This window comes from Xyrauchen texanus, chromosome 6 (genome assembly GCF_025860055.1).
Source record: "Xyrauchen texanus isolate HMW12.3.18 chromosome 6, RBS_HiC_50CHRs, whole genome shotgun sequence".
NCBI classification, from domain to species: Eukaryota; Metazoa; Chordata; class Actinopteri; order Cypriniformes; family Catostomidae; genus Xyrauchen; species Xyrauchen texanus.
This window is the reverse complement of record NC_068281.1, coordinates 31,634,413-31,653,914: the sequence shown is the minus strand read 5'-3', so window position 1 is coordinate 31,653,914 and position 19,502 is coordinate 31,634,413. Positions and strand designations below refer to the sequence as shown.

Genomic DNA, 19,502 nt, shown 5'->3' with positions numbered 1-19,502 from the left:
CTGCACAGCACCATGATGAATCTAATTGCCTCTTTTCTATTTCTGGTAAGTAAATCTGCCAAAACGAGCGATCCAGAGGAGAGCAACAACCATTTAAATGTTACTTGGTGTAAAAAAGAATGTCAGGCTCAACTTGTGCCATCGTTGGCTGTCATAACAACTGAGATAAGCACTTTTTAATAACTGACCTCTGACCACCGCTTTGTGTCATCTACACAGGTGAGTCAAAAACATCATCACCTCGTCTCTATGAAGATTGGCATATTTTTTTTAATTTTTGTACTAATGTAATTTGTAGTTGTATATGTATTACTACTATTTCTTTGACTGTATTACTTTGAAAATGTCCCCTAAACATAAAGCGGAGAACAAGAAAAACCTTAAAGCCTGTAAAATCTTTATATATACAAAACAACCACAACAAAAGAGAGAATCTCACAAAATACATACTGAAATGTATCAATACTGTTCAGTGAGCAATACAACATTTATTGATGATAATCATGTCAATTTTAAGACAGAGTTGGTGGGAATTGTAGGGAATCCCAAACAACTGTTTGGACTTCAATGCATCATATGGTACATAATTGTGTCATCTAATAATGTATTTATAACAAGTGCGGTCAAGTCTATTTCACAAAATATATACATTTTCACAATGGCAACCATCAGTAAATTAGAGTGTGTTCTTTTGAGTCATAAATGTATGTTATTCAAATAACAGATGATGTATGTATTTCACATGGAGCATGATTATCTTCAAACTATTAAATAATAATAATAATAATATATTAACTGGTGTTTCAGAATTACTTGTACAATAAGATAAACTGTCATAGTAAAATAAGAGCTAACCAAATTATAAAACAAAAAAGGATATCAAGAAAGAAATAATACAACAAATGCAAAGGCAATTAAATATCTATCGCATATTTAAGATTCTTATGCATACAGTACATAAGCTTTCAGTTTTTACATTTTTGGTTTTGATAGTGAATAGTAATGAACATTCCAAGACATTTCCCCTCGAAATCCATTAAACAGGTCCAGCTCCTTCCTTTTTGGCAACTGTTCATGAATATGTTTTTTGCGTAAAACACTTGTAAAAGTACAAATTAAGGGGATATCATATGATATAAGACACTGTTTTTATTTGAAACAAATATTGGAGCAATGATGATTCACTGGCTTCAATTCCAGTCAGTTTTTGGAACTTTTTCAGAAGCCAACATGCTGGATTTCCGGGTTCAGGGGCAACGGGTCCATACAGACTGAACAGTTGTACATACTGTTACCTGCATCAACACAGCTAAGAGTGACTGTCGAAATGTCCAAATCGTATTAACTTAATGACTTCCCCATTTAAATGGATTCTGATTCAATGTACTGCAAAACAAACTTCATTATCCGGAGCCCTGACAGACAGGGATATATTTTCAACAAAAATTAGTTAACTATTGGATTTTTCAGCGTCATTTTTTTCAATTAGGTGGAATAGCTTCATTAGTCATGATTTACCAATTGAAGCGGTGGCATCAGAAACACAAAATGCTCAAAAGAAATTAGACGAGATTTGTACTTAACCATATGCATTACCATTTTGGCACATACAAGCCTGCGTATGAATTTCAACTTCCTTTTAAATGCAACAGAAAACTGAGACAAGCTCATTATGTCTGAGCATGTATGAGCATGATATTTCATCTTCTTTTACAACATTTACACAAAGGATTTTGGTTAACAGCGACACTTGGCTGTAATGTTTCTAAAACTGTACACTCACAGTTGCTCTCTTACATTAAATTATTTTCAAAATAACAATAAGACAATATCTCATGTCTTTATGATGAAATATTCAAGGTCTTTACAAAACTTAACAGAGGATGTTTACAATAAAGAACAATACCTTAAACAAAATCTTAAAAAGGGAACATACTAAAGCTAATTCAACTTCTTCAAAACAATAAAGAGCATTAGTGCTTGTTTTTCATAACTTGGGGCAGTAAAGGGTACCTGCCTGTATACTGTAAACAAAACAAAATATATTGCTGTTTATGTCAAATTCCTTTACTTAGGGGAATAAGGGAGTAAGGGAGCATTTGAAAGTGATCTGAAGTGAAAGCAGGGAGGAAATGTCATTATAGACCATAATGACTTGATGCTTCCTCCATTTCCGAAATCAGTTATATTTTCATTGACTCACAGACAGTGTCCTCAAAAACAAACAGAGTGAGGAAATGACTCCAAATAAAATCTATGACAGAGTTGTGTTTGGACTTGCACTCTCAGCTGAAAATAAAGGTGTACATTTAACTATGAATTAAAAGAACAGTTTTTGTAATGGTGTTTGTGGGGAAAACATGATGAGGTAATCCATTTTCAGATGGTATAGGCAACCTCCACAAATCCAATTTAATGTAGAAAAATCTGCTATTATTGGGCAAAATTTAAATAAAATAAAATCTGAGGGCCTTTATAATAATAATAATAATAAATAAATAAACAACCCATACTCATAGTGAAAACGTGACTCTATATACATTTTTGCAAAACCTGTTAAACGTGTCTCCAGGTACAATTCCCTGCAGTTTCCAGGTGAAAGTAACCCTTGAGGCACTACAATAACTGTGTGTTTTATTCACTTTCACTCAAATCATGACTTAAATGGCTGATTGTGACATTATAAAACGTATTTTTCTCTCTGTTACTCAGACCCTGCTATTTTATGATATCCACACACTTTTACTCAAACACACCTTTTAAAAAACTATAAATTTTAATGCTTTTATTACAAACTCAGTTATTCCAACACGGATAGCTTGTGTGGTAGTTCACCTAACGTTGGAGAGTACTGCAGTTCAAGTCTAGCCATGAACATTAGAGTCATACAAATGAGGTGGTTGCTTCAAAAAAGGTGCTTTATCATTTTGTTTCTGCATTTTAAAACACTAATGGCTAAGTTTAGGGAATGTTTAGGCATTGATTTGGTAAGGATGTCTTTTTTAAATGTCTCATTCATATTTTAAAACACTATTGGTTAGGTTCAGGCAAAAGTTTTAGGTTAGGGAGGTATGTTTAAAATAAATACATCTAAAAGACACCTTAAAACTGCATCTGAATATGACACCATTTCACTCGCTTTTGGTGCCCCCAGCTGGATATTTCACTGGAAACCTGCAGTCAAACACAATTATTGCAAAAATTGTATCATGTTCATGTAAATTCCATGAGCCTGGGTTAAAAAAAGAAAAGAAAAAAAAAAGTCACTGTCACTAGTGATGAGAGAACAAAAGAGGCGAAGAAAAGAGGCAATTATGACTGAACGTACCGATAAGGAGAGATTCCTTTTTTTTTTTTTAGAAAACAAATACTACTCTTTTGCATTTCATATTCATTTTTCTGTTTTTCTTTTGCTGAGAGGTAGAATGAAGCATTCAAATTTACACACAACAAATGGTTGTTCCATCATTAACAAAAGCCTCATAAGACTGAAACTGTCACAGGTTTGTTAGTCATCCTGTACCACTTAAAATACACCTTGAAAACTGTACAAACACATGGTTCTTTTTTTTTTTCTTTTTTCTTTTATTTATTCAGAATTGTTTTCTAAACTCTTGTAAAGTATCCCAAATGTTCCACGGTGGTAAGTAGGTGTAGTATGATTGTGTATGACTGTGTGGGATGTTAATCCCAATCTGTGGACAGTAGTGGATCTTTAGTGAGAGCAGTCTGAAGATCCAGCGGTCTGTGATGATGATGATGTTGCTGATCAGTTGGAGGTGTCAGAATGGACACTCCCAGGTCCTTCTGTAGGTGAGGGCACTGAGGAGGGTGTGGGGGCATCTTGCCAGCCACCGTTCGCCTTTAAGGGAAAAAGAAAAGACTAAGTGCATGAGCACTATGGAGTGTATACTGGTCAGAATTCAAATTAAGTATAAAGGGGCAGTTCTGTCCATTTTCTCAATCTGAATTCTCGATCTGAACAGTTTGGGCTGTTACCTATAATTTACTTAAACAATTATACACTAGATATCATAACACAGTAAACATAATTCTACAATGCATTTTAAATTATTTTTCTCCCATTATTTTTTATTATGCAACTCTCTAATGTCAAACTGTGTTTTCAGAGCTGTTTTTATTTATTATAATAATAATACAAAAAACACTTTATATCATTTACACCTTTAACAACTAGTATTTAAAACAGTGATAACACATATCTGACAGTTAAAGTATAAATACGTCAAATCAACATTTTATGAACTATATAATATAGTGTATATAACACAAAAACATTTGCCCCTGCATTATGATATCTAGGACATTTTTTGCCACTTTTCATATATTTTTTTAATTTTGTATTTTTGCCTTGAGTCCCAGTGTGCCTGCGTGCAACCATCTAAAAATTTTAATCTACAGTATATTTCAGAATTTTGGTTTTTAGTGATATGGCACTGATACTCTTCTAAGTGCCAATATGTAATAGACCAGCTAGAAAGCCTGATGTGAAATCTAAATGATAGAGACAATAACAAATTCCCTCACTATAAACACAATTTTCAAAGAAGTGATTCAAAGTGAGGCAGTAAAAAGTACGACATTATGCAGCATATTACGAGTCATACAGAGTCATTTCCAGGAGATAATTTTCAAAGACAGATGATGGAGGAATCAATTATTGCAAATTATCACATTGGCTAAAGGAATGAATGTATAATGGGCACCTAAAATGGGGGCTATTTCATGTCCGGGAGACAGGTTGCCTAAAGAGCATTTGGGGCATTAATAGCAATTTCCATGCCATCAGAAAAAGGACTAGAAATGGTCTTTGGCAGCCTCTTATTTTCCCAACCTGTTATTTTAGATAGAGGCAGTCTGTAATCAGAAAAGAAAGAGCAGAGTGAGGAAGGAAAAAAAACTTTTCAAATCTTCAGCTTTGGTGACACCCTATGTCTATTTCAAAGGTGTAATTACAGCGCATGAGGAAAGCTCCCCCACATAAATGCTTTATGTCTCAGGCCGTCATTATCCACAACTAGAAAAATGAGCAATAACTTATCCGGGTGGAGAAGGAAAAACATCATGTCATTTAAGACAGTGAATTTGTTAAAAATTTTAGATACTTTCTCTGGCTACATTATCACAGCATTATGATATATGGTTAGAGGAGAATCAATTTTACCTTATCTAAAAAAAATCGATAAAATATTGTTGGCATAATTTATTTACTGACTTGGTGAAATGAAATAATCTAAGATCAATTTATAAATCAGTGTTGTAATGATTGCAAAAACTGTTGAACTTGTGAGACTGAAAAGCATTCAAATCTTAAATGGTAACCCTTAACAAAAAGGTTGTATATATGTTTATATTAACATAATAGTTAACATGAACTAACAATGACATTTACAGCATTTATTAATTTTGGTTAATGTTCATTTTCACATATATTAATACATTTTTAACATTAACATTACAAGTTGCAACTAGGGATGCACCGAAATCACTTTTTCTCTTCTGATCCGATTCCGATATCGTAATCTCAGTATACCAGTGTTGTTTTTTGCAAAATCAGTTTAGAATATCTTGGAACTAATTTGGAGTACTCTTTAATATGTAAAGAAACACAAACCTCAAACTACACATTATTTCAATGTAAATGTATATAGCTCATTAAGAAACACTTCATTATTAATTATTAGTAACTGGATAATGAAGCAGCAAAATTAACAGTAATTCCAGTATAAGACTTCAGTAGAAAAGAATAAGCTCTGTTATATATTTACTTATTAAACACAGCCTTTTGTGATTCACAGAGCTATCGCACATCTTTAAATGGCTTTGAACAAAATGCGTGAGTCATATGAACTGCTTTAGTTGTGTTTTTATGGTTCTTTTATGTCATTTTTTGAGCCTGACAGTAATGAACATGACTAACACACAGTATCGGATTTTGATCGGGCTTATCGGACCGATACCCGATCTGTTTAAAAACTTCATTATCCGAGCCGATCAGTGCATCCCTAGTTACAACACAACAAGTATGCATTAACATGCACTATGGAATAACAATGGACATGTGACAATAGACCAAGATTAATAAATGCTGTAAAAAAATATATATTTTTCATTGTCAGTTAATAATGCCCAATGCATCAAGTTAATGGATACCTTTTCGTAAAGTGGCAAAGCTTACATTTAATTTGTGGTAACGTTTCATTCAAAACGTTATTTACAAATATCTTCGAATTTAAGATAATTTTGGATGAAATATTTTATCGTATTTAATTTAATTCAGAAATATTTTGTTTTATGTGAATTCAGTTCCATAAAAAAATGTCTCATCTCAATGTAAGTGATCCTAATAAAAACACACAGCTCCATCAGCCATAGATGGCACAAAAACGCTGGGCCACTTCTACAGGACACGTTCAGCTGAGCTCCAGAGCGTCTATTTAGAGACGCCGTGTTTATGTGTTTGTCTTTCCCCTTTTTTTCCTCCTCACACTTTGCTGGCTCGCTGTCAGTGCTGTTAAGGTGGCAGATGTGTGATATGACCAATGCACTTGGATTGCTGTCCCAAATCTCTACTCAGCCCTCCCTTGAGACTGTCTGATCAATTTTCTTAGCTGACGACACGGCTTGTCGCTGTGGATTTTACATACTGGTTTCGGCTGCTTGTGCTATCATTCTCTCACTTATACACTCTTCCCCCAGTACAAAACTGATGGCTTGAGCTATTCCTCTCTTCTGGTTAACAGAACTGCTTTAATGTGCACTCAAATGTGGTGGGGGAGACCATCATAAAGTGTTTTATGAGGAATACAGTTCAGCTAGTGAAAATAATACCAGTGTTGAGGCTTGTTAGAGATTTTTAGTGCTTGTGTGGTGTGTATGTGGCTAATGCTGACAATACCTGACAGTTATATTTACAGTATTGTCACCTAGATGACCGTAGCCAGGGTGATTGTTGCTGCTGACACTAGAAGCATTATACAGATTTTGAAGCAAGGTGGATTTTGAATACAACTTCCATTCAAATTACTTGTATCTTTTATAATAAAGTTGCATGATTATTGAAGGTACAAAAAAATTGGGTCTAAAATGATCACCCATTTATATATATAAATGTGGTTGGTCCAATTGATTAGCACCATCTTTAAATTTACTTTACGTATTTATTTCATTTATTTTGAACTGAAAATTCTGTCTGAAAATTCCCCCCACACACACACAAAAAGAGTTATAAAAATATCCTAGCTGCTCTTCTATACAACAAAATACATTGTGAATTTGTGATCACTGGCTGACAAGTTCATTTGCAAGAATCTAGGGATCTACATACATGTTTTCTTTTTCAATGTTTCAAACTACATTTAACTTGACATAGCGTCATAAAAACGTAGCAATTGTGACTAGAGATGCTGAAAAGTAGTGAGATGCAATGCAACCAAAGTGAGACATTATAAAAGCGCCCAGCTGAAGCATAAATACATACACCAACAATTTAAAAAAGCACTTACAGAAGACACTTATTGTCTAAATGCATTACTTGATTGCTGCCACAATATACAGTATATATATATATATATATATGTGTGTGTGTGTATTCTCACTAAATATCGATAGACAATTATTTGATAATAATTAATTTGGCACATAATGTAAATCATTTCATTTTTAAAATTTTAAAACTGTGGACAGAAAGGCCTTGTTGATGAGAGAGGTCAACAGAGAATGGCCAGACTGGTTCGAACTGACAAAGTCTACGATAACTCAGATAACTAATCTATATAATTGTGGTGAGAAGAATATAATCTCAGAATGCTTTTCTGACGTGCGGGTTGGCGCACTTTTGGTGGCACGAGTGGGACCTTCACAATATTAGGCCGATGATTTAACTGTTGTGGCTGACCGGTGTGTATGTGTGTATATATACAGTTAGGATCACTTATTTATTTTAAGAATTTGAAATGTCAGAAAATTTGTAGAGTGAATTATTTATTTCAGTTTTTCTTTCATCACACATCAAGTGGGTCAGAAGTTTACATGCATTTTGTTAGTATTTGGTAGCATTACCTTTAAACTGTTTAACTTGGGTCAAACATTTTGGGTAGCCTTCAACAAGCTTCTCACATTAAGGTGGTGGAATTTTGGTCCATTCCTTCAGACAGAACTGGTGTAACTGAGTCAAGTTTGTGGGCATCCTTGCTTGCACATGCTTTTTCAGTTCTGCCCACAAAATGTATATTGGATTGAGGTCAAGGCTTTATGATGGCCACTTCAACACCTTGACTTAATTTTCCTTAAGCCATTTTGCCACAAATTTGGAGGTATGCTTGGGGTCATATGTGCAACTGGAAGACCCATTTGCGATGAGATTTAACTTCCTGGCTGATATATCCACATCATTTTCCTTCCTAATGATGCCATCTATTTGGAGAAGTGCACCAGTCCCTTCTGCAACAAAGCACCCCCACAACATGATGCTGCCACCCCCATGCTTCACAGTTGGGATGGTGTTCTTCGGCTTGCAAATCTCACCCTTTTTCCTCCAAACATAATGATGGTCATTATGGCCAAACAGTTCAATTTTTGTTTCATTAGACCAGAGGACATTTCTCTAAAAAGTAAGATCTTGGTCTCCATGTGCACTTGCAAACTGTAGTCTGGATTTTTTATGGCGGTTTTGGAGCATTGGTTTCTTCTTTACTGAGCAGACATTCAGGTTATTTCAATATAGGACTTGTTTTACTGTTGATATAGATACTTCTCTACCTGTTTCCTCCAGCATCTTCACAAGGTCCTTTGCTGTTGTTCTGGGATTGATATGCACTTTTCGCACCAAACTATGTTCATCTCAAGGAGACAGAATTCATCTCCTTCCTGAGCGGTATGTTGGATGTGTAGTCCCATGTTGTTTATTCTTGCGTACTATTGATGAACGTGGTACCTTCAGGCATTTGGAAATTGCTCCCATGGAGGCACCAAAATTTTTTTCTGATGTTTTGCCTGATTTCTTTTGTTTTTCCCATGATGTGAAACAAAGAGGCACTGAGTTTGAAGGTAGGCCTGAAAATACATTCATGTACACCTCTAATTCAGTACACCTCCTATCAGAAGCTAATTTGCTAATTGTCTAAAGGCTTGACATCATTTTCTAGAATTTTCCAAGCTGCTTAAAAGGCACAGTTAACTTAATGTATGTACACTTCTGACCCACTGGAATTGTGATATAGTCACTTAACATTGAAATATGTCTGCAAACAATTGCTGGGAAAAATTACTTGTGTCATTCACACAGTAGATGTCCTAAACAACTTGCCAAAACTATAGTATGCTAATATGAAATCTGTGGAGTGGTTAAAAAGTTTTAATGACTTCAACCTAAGTGTATGTAAACTTCTGACTTCAACTGTATTCATATATAAAAACAAAAAATCCCTGATGTTTCAAATAAGTTCTATATTGTGAAAATCTTGCCTAGGGCACCAAGTAAGCTGGGACTGCCCAAACTAGCCCAAACAGCAATTTCAAGCTAATGGCATTGGTCTTGTGATTAGGGTACATGAGCAGCAAAAGACAGAAGAGGCTTGAGACAAGATGCAGGCTTGCACTTACATTAATGCCCTGTGGACTGTACATTTGACTGGCAGCTAGGCTTTCACTGTATCCGCCTGTCTGACTGATAACATGGCGAAGAGTATCCACCTGCAGACAGAAAGAACACAACACAAACAAAAGACAAGGTTAGACAATCCTGATTCAAAACAAAGACGTTTGTGCTGAGAAAAGGTCACCCTGATATCAAAATGGTATTGGCAATTGGAAAGGGCATCAGCCGTTTCATGAGATATTTGTGATGCAGATATCAAACAAAAGACAATTTGTTGAGGAAACAAACTAATGTTTACAGTTTTTTTAACAAATGGCTGTGAAGATGGAAAGATTCATGAATCAAATATGAAGAAAGCAATTAATTAATTAATTAAAACCATGAAAATTATTAACTAAATAATATGTACATTTAAATTATTAAGCATAACCTCCTAAGACTCGATACAATTATCGGGTTTACATATTCACACATCAAAACACACTAAATAAATATGTGTAAGTGAAAGTATCTTGCATATACAGCCTCAGACTACAAGTTAAATGAATTCTATTTTGCATTTTATATTTAGTAACAATTTCTTATAATAAATTATAGAACAATGATGTGAGTAAAAAAAAAAAAAAAAAAATGTATCAGTGTCTGGAAAGTCTCACTTTGCTTTAATGAAAATGTGCACTTGAGCTGGCATTGATTCCATTTATTTGTGTAAAAACCTATGTCAGCATGATCTATACAGAGAGCATCTTGTGCTTCAGTGGAAGCAAGGAAATCTGATTGTTTATTTACTTACATTTGAGCAGTGATCTAGAAAGTCCACAATCATGCATTTTTCTTATTCATTTTACAATCTAACTTTCCTTTTTTTTCTTTTCTTAGATTTTTCTAAATACTAAAAATATTGTTTATTTCCAGTGTTATAGGATTTTAAATGCCATGATTATCAATGTGTCTCAGGCTTTGAGCTCACTGTAATTCTTGCACCACATGAACACATCATTTCAAGAAATTTCCACAGGAACTCCAGCACTGAATATTCATGAGGTACCCCAAGCCTTTAGTTAAGTTGATTCATATGGGAGAAAAACATCACAGAGGTCAAAAGGGGATAAACCAAGGCACATCGTGTTTACATGCAAGTGTGCTGGGCAAGGTCATGCAGCCATGGTGGCGGACATGACAGCATGACAGATATGCAAGCCCGCTGACAAGAGCTGTATTGTTTCCAAGACTGTCTTTGATGGTCTATTCATTTGGAAGCTGACAATGGCCACAGAGCAGTGTTCAACTGCTTGAGGCAAACTGTAACCTCAGTCCCTACTCAAGGTCAGAAGACTCGATGTGTCAGCAGCATCTAAACAGAGATCTACACGCGCCGGACACTTCGAAGATCAGGATGGAAATGAGAGATGAACTTTGTTGTGACAAGAATAAGGGAATGATATATAACAAATTGACTATTTGAGCAGTTATGACAGAGCATGTTTTTCCAATCCTGTACAGTATGACTTTCCTTCTTCCGTGGATCTCAAAAGGAGATGTAAGGCAGAATATTAGCCTCCAGTCACCATTCACTTTTTACTGTATGAAAAAAGATGCAATGAGAGTGAATGATGACTAAGGCTATCATTCTGCCAAACATATCCTTTTGTGTTCCATGAAAGAAAGAAAGTCATATGGGTCTGGGAAACTGGGTGAGTAAACGATAACAGAATTTAATGCAGCAACATTATACTGAGCAAATACCAAATTTCGCCCTGCTCCCTATGGTGTATTAATATAATTGTGCATACATTTACTTCTTTGCCAAACACACTAAAAACACACACAAAAAATAATTTTCTTCTCAAAATAACTCTCTTATGTGCATGAGGGGGTTGCCAAAAAGCAATGCTCAATTAACAAAAGTATGCCACTAAAAGATTGATGCACAATTCTGAGGGTCCTTTCTTTGAAATTCAATAAATATAACAAAAGAAATTGACAAATAAAAGTGGCAGGCCCACTGGGTAAACCACAGCCACCCGGATGTAATTTTATGAGTAGACTAATCAGGACTGTCATTATGACAGTACAATGTGTGATTGGATTTAATTTAATGAAATTAGTTACGGTCATCTGCCTTATATCCTCACAGCACTCCCTACCTGTGACTGAACGTTGGCCCCCACTTGGGCCCCCTGGTATGAGTCCCCATTCAGAGACTGCACACTCATGAACAAGTCCCCGGAATTCATGTTAAAAGAGCCAGCAGAACCTAAGAATAAGAGAGAGAGAGAGAGAGAGAGCGAGAGGAAGGGAGGGAGAGGGAGAGATAGAGAGAAGAGAACAGGATTGAGAGAGAGAGAATGACAGTGCAAGAAAGAAAGACAGATATAGGGATAGATAAAGACAAGAAACACTGTCATGCAACAGCAAGACTGAAGTAGGAAGGGTTAGTAGTGGAGATATGAGGGTAATGTACTGAAAACCATACGGGCAAAAGGCATTAGCTCTGTTCCAATATCTAGTGAGCTGCCTACCTAGACAGGCAGCATAGGCAAGCTCCCAACAGGTGGGCTATTCCAAAAGGAAGGTAGCAACATTAAGCTGCCTTCTAATTAACCTCGTTAAGGCCCACTATTAAGACAGCATTGCATGTTTTCTTAGCAGAGAAAGCAATGCCAGGATGCACTACAGCGAGCTTGGATGTGTCAAATGAAATCATAAACATTACATGAAAATATGCTAACGTTTCATTCAATAGCAAAAAGTATCCTAAAAATTTTCGAATAACATTTGACTGTTTTAACCAATATTTCTGTTTGAACCCTAATTTTTATGTTTATTAGAGTATCACAATGTTAGCATAGCAACATGCAAACAAAACTCTATTGGAATCAATTGTAAATTGATTCTACAGTGCACTTATCATAAGTAGCTAAAATGTTTATGCATGTTAGAGCAGCACGTTATTAGCATAGCAACATGCTAACCTATAACTCTATTGGAGCCAATTGTGAATCGAACCCTTACAAAAATCAAGAGTTATGGCAAACTTTGCAGCAAATTCAACAATCGTTTTTTCAGATGCAAACAAGCTTTGTGGTAAGCTCTTCGTTGTCGCCAAATGTTTGCAAAGGTTCACCACTACCAGTGAAGAGCTGCAAACTTCTTGAAAATATTTGCGGCGAATCGCAAGCTCGTTTGAAAATAATTAGTCGGAAATATGCATCAAGATTACAGCAAATTTATGGCAAGTTTTGATTTCTTGTAAGGGAAACTACCATACACTCCATGCTCGAAGTTGCTACCTATAAAAATCATTATAATCAGTCACCCATACAGAATCTTCAGACTTTCTTACGCATCTGCACATGCACCTGGAATGACTGTATTAAAAGTATATCACAAAGCAATCATAGTGTGTATGCGTCGCACGCTTCAGAATGGGCTCATGGTCAAAAGAATGTACTTTCAAAGGCAAGACGTACAGTACTGTGCAAAAGTTTTAGGCACACAATGTTTCATAAAATATTTGTCTTAAGATGGTTATTTATCTACAGCTTTAGTATGTCAATAGGAAATATACATTTTAGACTCCCAAACATTACTTTTTGTAAATAGAATAGAACAGAAGAACAGTGAGCTGCAACAGATGGCATGGCCCCCACAGAGCACAGAGAACTTTGTGAATGGTGAGCATTACTTGTGGCCCTGCATTACTTCTGGCCCTGCTTATGAGGTCCCATTTCAATGAGGATGCCGCCTATTTAAACAGCAGTCATCAAGGAAGCTTACTAGGTTTTGGAAGAGAGTTCTAGAGTAGTTAAATGCCACAAACAAACATATCAAATCAAGTGTTAGTTTAGCTAATAGTTGTTTCAAGAACAATAGCAGATGAAAAGGAAACAGACTTTTATAGATAATACAGTCACATCTAAGATGGATAGAACAGTTACACTAGAAGTAATTTAGGATGTGCTAATTGAGTCACATTAGGAATCAAATAATGCTAGTTGTCTTTTAATGGAGGAGAGCTCCCAAGATGTTTAAGAGAGAGCAGGGCGTAACTTAATTTCTGCTTTAAAAGCCACAGGACACTATTCAAATGTACATGGTCCTCTAATCACTTCAAAGCTTTACAAAAATGCTTGACCATCTCATCATAATGACATCCAGGAGGTCAGTCAGATAAAAGTGGCCGAGCAGGCTGTTAACTTAGGTGTGATTAAACAAGAGATGGGTTGAAATGGTTGACTAGTAATCCAACAACCACGAGTCTATTAGTAAGGTTAATTTGTTTATCTACTTTTTATCTACTTTTATTGTTTATCTACCGAAACCATGCATGAAGTCCTTCGCCAACCCAACAACTAGTCAGTTTTTGAAAATAGTTTTGCATATTGCTATTTTACACCAGCAACAAGGAAACCTAATTTTAGCTAAAGAATAGGTTGTTTGAAATGTGCAATCTAAGAAAAGTGTCTAGAGATAGCAGGGAACTAATGATAAGTAAGAGGTAAATTTTTGCTGTTTAAAGAATCATAAAAGTTTTGTTAAGTGAGCTATGTTGTAGGCCAAGTGCAGAACAGAGGAGATTTGTTCTTAAATAGTCTCTTACTGAGTGGTACACTAAAGGGAATGTATTTAATAGACATGTGTAATATTCAGAACATTACTTTGGTGACCTACTGTGCCTTACAGAATTTCAGTTGGTTATTTTAAAGGTACAGTGTACAAATTCTCTGCCACTAAGAGAGCCAAACAGAATTGCAATCTGTTTCAGCAGCCAGACATTGGGCAACATTGGGTCAACCAATTTCCTGAGTTTGGGGCAGGGCTATCTGTTTATCTTAACAATGAGAGACGAGGGAAGCGTTCGGGGATAGCTGTTTGAAAATAGTCATTATTTTTGCAATTTAGTTTGGTGCATCTAGTGGTGAAGAAATTACAAAATTCACTTTAAGCCTGAAGTAACACACAATTATGAGTTGATTCATCATATCATTACAGCTCATCTTCCAAGTTAGAACAACATTAGTGATTTGCAATGACTGCCATGTGTGTTGTTTGTGTGTGCTCACTATAATAGAATTACACTGCAATTACTCTATTGGAGAAGGACAGAAAAAGCTATAAATAAGTGAGACACTCTAAAATTGGTTTGAAATGAAGAAGCAACATACACATTGTGTTGTTTGAGTGTAGCTTTATTGCAGCACTCACCAGCTGAATTTGGTGTGGAAGGCGAGTTGGCTTGGCTGCCGTGGGTGGAGACGCTGGTTGCGGTAGCTGCGGTTCTGGCGGCATACATGTTGGCTTCTTCTTGGAATTTCCCAATGTTTTTCTTGTATCTGATCCTTTTGTTTCCAAACCAATTAGATACCTGAGAGGAAAAACATTTATATCTAAATCAGTAAAAATGTAAGCTGTGAAATGTACTATAAAAACAAAACTCTTTAAAGATTTCATACCAATTTAACAGATCTTTAGTTTGTTTTTCAGGAGTTCATGAATATTGAAATAAACACTTAAAGTAATTGTTACTGAATACAAATGTATTCTGTGTCATGATTTGGAGTCAGAATCACTACTGTGTTAGTGAAGGGTGGTGTGACTCACCTGTGAGACTGTAATGGAACATTTCTTAGCCAGCTCCTCCTTTGCTTCCTCGCTGGGGTATGGGTTGCTGAGGTGGGAGTAGAAGTATTCGTTTAGGATCTCTGTGGCCTGCTTATTGAAGTTTCTCCTTTTTCGTCTAATAAAAAATGACAGAACAGAGTGAAAGAGAGAAACAGAGAGGGACAAAGAGAGAATAAGAAAGAGAAAAGACAAAGCCAGCTTTATTCAGAGGCCACAGTGTTTAGAAAGTCCAATAAATATAATTTTCTCATAATCTAATAGTTCTTCTCTTCTCTATATGAGAACATACAATGGAGTCCAATCCAACTGACAAGAAACCACACTGAAAATCTGGGATTTAAAATCCCATTAATCACAGAAAAGTTATGACAAAAAATTAAGAAGAAATGAAAAATATAGAAGCATTTTCACTAGTAGTCTCAGACTTTAGGACCCCATTGTACACATATAGTACTGTATGCACACACAAATACAGACCTGGCGTCAAGGAAGCGTGAGCGCAGGATCATGACGGCCTCGCAGGTGCTCTGCTTGAGCTGCATCTGGATGGAGCTGAACTTGCGATGGATGATGCCCACCATGCGCTCAATCTCTTTTGGGGAGATGGGCCGAGTGCGAGACTGCTCCCGCAGCAGGTTCATCACATGGGTGGTGAACTCATTACACGCCTGAGCATGCACAGTGGGGTGGAACATGGATCAATCTCTGTGCATGTAAACACAACTACAGGAGGTGCTCTCCTGCTAAGCACTAAGGCAGGGTCCAAAATGAACTCTTGCCAAACGGCAAATGCTTGAAAAATTTGGCTCACCAATTATGAACGGTAACTTTTTTTAGGAACTGCAGCAAAATGTGTGGTTTAAGTCGAATTGAGAATGCTAATATGACTCGCTGATGTACTGTTAGTGATGTGAGTGATTCAAATCAAAGACATTCAAAACAAACTGTCTACTAAAGAAAACAACTGCTGCGACTTGCACATCTTTTAAGAATTTTACCTTTGTGGATAATTAAGATGTTTGGCTAGGATAAAAAAAAGAAATTTCTCCAAGATTCCATATGGCCACATAAATATATTAAATATTCCTTGCATTAAGAATCATGCCAAAATGAAAATATGATAAACCAAATCACAACTGGTCTTCACTTTTTTGTGTGAGGTGCAGTTTCAAAAAGAGACAGAGATTGTCTCATCTTATTTATGAGCTATGAGTGACAAAAATGAGCTGCATTGTTTGTCACAAATGTTTTATACAAGAAAAACTGCTAATACAAATAGTTTAATAAAAGTTATGCAAAGTACAGTTTCACTGGAGGTTTATGATTGGTAGGCCTACATTTTTCACAATTAACTTTCCATTGGCAGGTGTGGCGATAAGTTTTTGAATTTTGGACCCTGTGTCTATAATTTAAACATTTTAGATTACACAGTTCAGTTTGAGAATACACAGCAGTTTTACTGACATGTGACTGTGATGTAGTCCAGACTCAGCAGCTTTTTTCTCACCTGCTCGTACTTCTCCAGTTCTGTGTGGTAGATCTGACGAATCTGGGTCAGTTTGGCCCGGTAGTCTGAGTGTTCAGCCGAGTTGTCAGACCCGGCCCCGCCCGCCGCAGCAGCAGCTGCAGCTGCAGCCGCAACAGACCCACCCCCTTTCTCAGGTCCGGACACGCCCTCAGCTAGCAGCATGTTGTCCAAACGCATGAGTTGCGCATCTGGTGGCTCCTCCTCTGGAGCTCCGCGGATACTCAGTACTGTGAGACAGAAAAACGAGAATACAAAGCTGTCATTGTGTGCAATGCTCAGTGACACAAAAGTTGAACTGGCTTTGGCCCTGTTTTAAAAAATGTCATAAGTGGAAAATTTTTTAGGTATTTTAATAGTAATAATATTAGAAACAAAATGTTATAATAATTTCATCAAATTATTATAATATTTTTGTTCAACCAGTTAAAGCTATGAACACGTCCGATTTCTCGATAGGCACAAATATTCAAATGTACAAGTTAAGTGACCTCCATGTTAAAGTATATGCCAGCATTATAACATCACATTCTCTGCTTAAGAGACTTCAAAGAGCTTGAGCCTTGATAAATGCCCTTCATTTTAATGGTTATCTTCTTAGTGATAAAAAATGTGGAACTATAGACCTATCTTGGAAGGGCATGCGATAATAAAACCATCATTTAATTGATTTGCGTTATAATTTTGGATAAACAGTTAAATCTGCTTCCAACAGAGCTCATTCTTGAGGCTCTTCATATTGTGATCTTCACTCATAAAAGCAGAAAAATGTAAGAATTAATAAATTATCATAAATATTTAATAAAGCCATAACTATGCCAAAAAAGAATACTTGCCTGTCCGCTGCAAGTACCATTTAACTCTGCTATTTTATTTATCACAGTTTATAAAGGCTCTACTACAAAGGTACTCAATTCTGGTTTTAGGTACTTTCCAGCAAATGTAGCACCAGCCCTGCTCTAAAACACCAGTACCTTGATGACCTGGTTCAATTCTGTTTGAATAGAGTTACTACTACACTAAACTATCCAGGAAGGAAGATTGGCAGGACAGGACAGAGCACACCTGCTGTATTACTGTTTTACTCTGCGTTGCTGCATGGTAATCCACAGTTTGATCTTTTACACCCGATTCAGTTCATTCCCTGTCTGGGCTCTCATGCATGTTAGCTATGATAACAAAATCTCCTACATCTACCAGTATATGGCTTTATATGGTCTTTGTACGGTACTCCTACAACTATATTTCACTTTATAACATACAAATGGATATGTTGAAATTTTAATGTCCATCTGAATGCTTCAAGTAGAGTTCCCAAAATAAATTGCAAGATTGTAAAATTGCACTCACAAAAACAAATGTCTAGCTGATCAAATATTGTAATATATAATAAAATAAATATATCTAATATATATAAATAATATATCGCATAAATATACATTTCCATAACTTTTAAGGTTTTATCAATTTCATTGTCATTTCTAGGCCTGGAGATCACCATTTTAAAATCCCCTTAAATTCTCAGTTTTTCCATGATCGTGGAAACCCTGCTCAAGAGGACTTGCAGTGGGTCACAATGTAACAAATCAAGAGGAAAAGTGTAATGACAAACCTTTCTGTAAACATTATTTTCAGAAACTTCACTTTTTTGTGACAAACCAGAGGTTTTTTGGACATAATTTGAGTTTCACTAAAGAATATTTCCATAAAAAAAGCTTTGCTGAGATTTGGCTTGTCTTTGTGAGGTGCTTTTTGAACATAATTAACTGCTCTATCTTTCTGTGCCACTAGATGTCTCTCCTTGTGTTCCGTACAAGGAAGGCAGATCAACAGCACCTTTACCAGCAATTCTGCAGTAACAAAGAACTTCAGACAGCCCACAAAAACTGAATTACACATGATTTCACAGTCCAGCATTTGTACATTTCTCAGTACAATTGACTAGACATGACTAGACTAGACCTTTAATGCAAACAAAACCAATAAAAACTGTAAAATGTACAAATACTGAGCATAGATAATTATATGTGTAAACCTGAAAAATCAACTAATGTTTGGTGTGATTCAATATTGCATTGGAAGCAATGCAATGCTCTTCCTTAGACACCACTGCATGGTGATGGTGGAGGTTAAGGAAACCAGTGCATCGCAAGCTGATTTCATCACAGCAAAACCAATCACCCCAGCCGCTTCCAATCTGCCCACCACTCAGACCACTCTCATGGCAAATGTCATTGGCTATCAGAGGTCAAGAGTTCAGGGCACGGGTTGAGAATCACCACTGAGGTCAGATTTCTCCAGAGACCGCAAGCAGTACAGCAAACATCCTGTTTCATTAGTGTGTCCTTCAGCAAGCCTTCACGGTGTGATGTGTGTGTGTGTTTCATAAAGTGATTATTTTGACTCTATCATTATCTTGAGATCCTCGCTTCAAATCTTCAACGATGACTTCAGCCCATTCTCAACCGATGTAGCTCTGACTGTCCAATTTGAACTGTCTGCCAATCTAATGCACTGTATATCAATACCACAACAACAGGCAGAAAGAGCTAGTCTGTTTTTCTTTATAATAGAAAGAGACAGCAATGGTGGTATGTGACTGGCGTACGGCATGGATAAAAAGAAAACAGGCCCAGAAAAGGGCTATGTTCATCTGGAGAGGAAATCTAATGAGGCAAATAATGATTTATTCATTCAAGCCATATCCTCCAGTGCACAATTAAATGCATGAAA

The 19,502-nt window shown here is 36.2% G+C and overlaps 1 protein-coding gene across 2 annotated transcripts in view; it reads right to left on the bottom strand.

Annotated features, from left to right (window-relative positions):
* Positions 1–399: 399 nt before the first annotated feature.
* Positions 400–19,502, bottom strand: part of LOC127645589 (pre-B-cell leukemia transcription factor 1-like) — a 75,259-nt gene continuing 56,156 nt past the window's right edge. The window contains exons 3-9 of one of the 2 annotated variants that reach the window (XM_052129249.1): positions 16,752–16,999; positions 15,722–15,912; positions 15,224–15,359; positions 14,828–14,987; positions 11,767–11,876; positions 9,625–9,714; positions 400–3,862 (exon numbers count right to left, since the gene is read on the bottom strand). In XM_052129249.1, coding sequence (XP_051985209.1) covers positions 3,770–3,862; positions 9,625–9,714; positions 11,767–11,876; positions 14,828–14,987; positions 15,224–15,359; positions 15,722–15,912; positions 16,752–16,999 — 1,028 coding nt within the window. In that variant the 3' untranslated portion in view covers positions 400–3,769. The remainder of the gene's footprint in view (positions 3,863–9,624; positions 9,715–11,766; positions 11,877–14,827; positions 14,988–15,223; positions 15,360–15,721; positions 15,913–16,751; positions 17,000–19,502) is intronic. The other variant, XM_052129250.1, reaches the window with a different exon arrangement.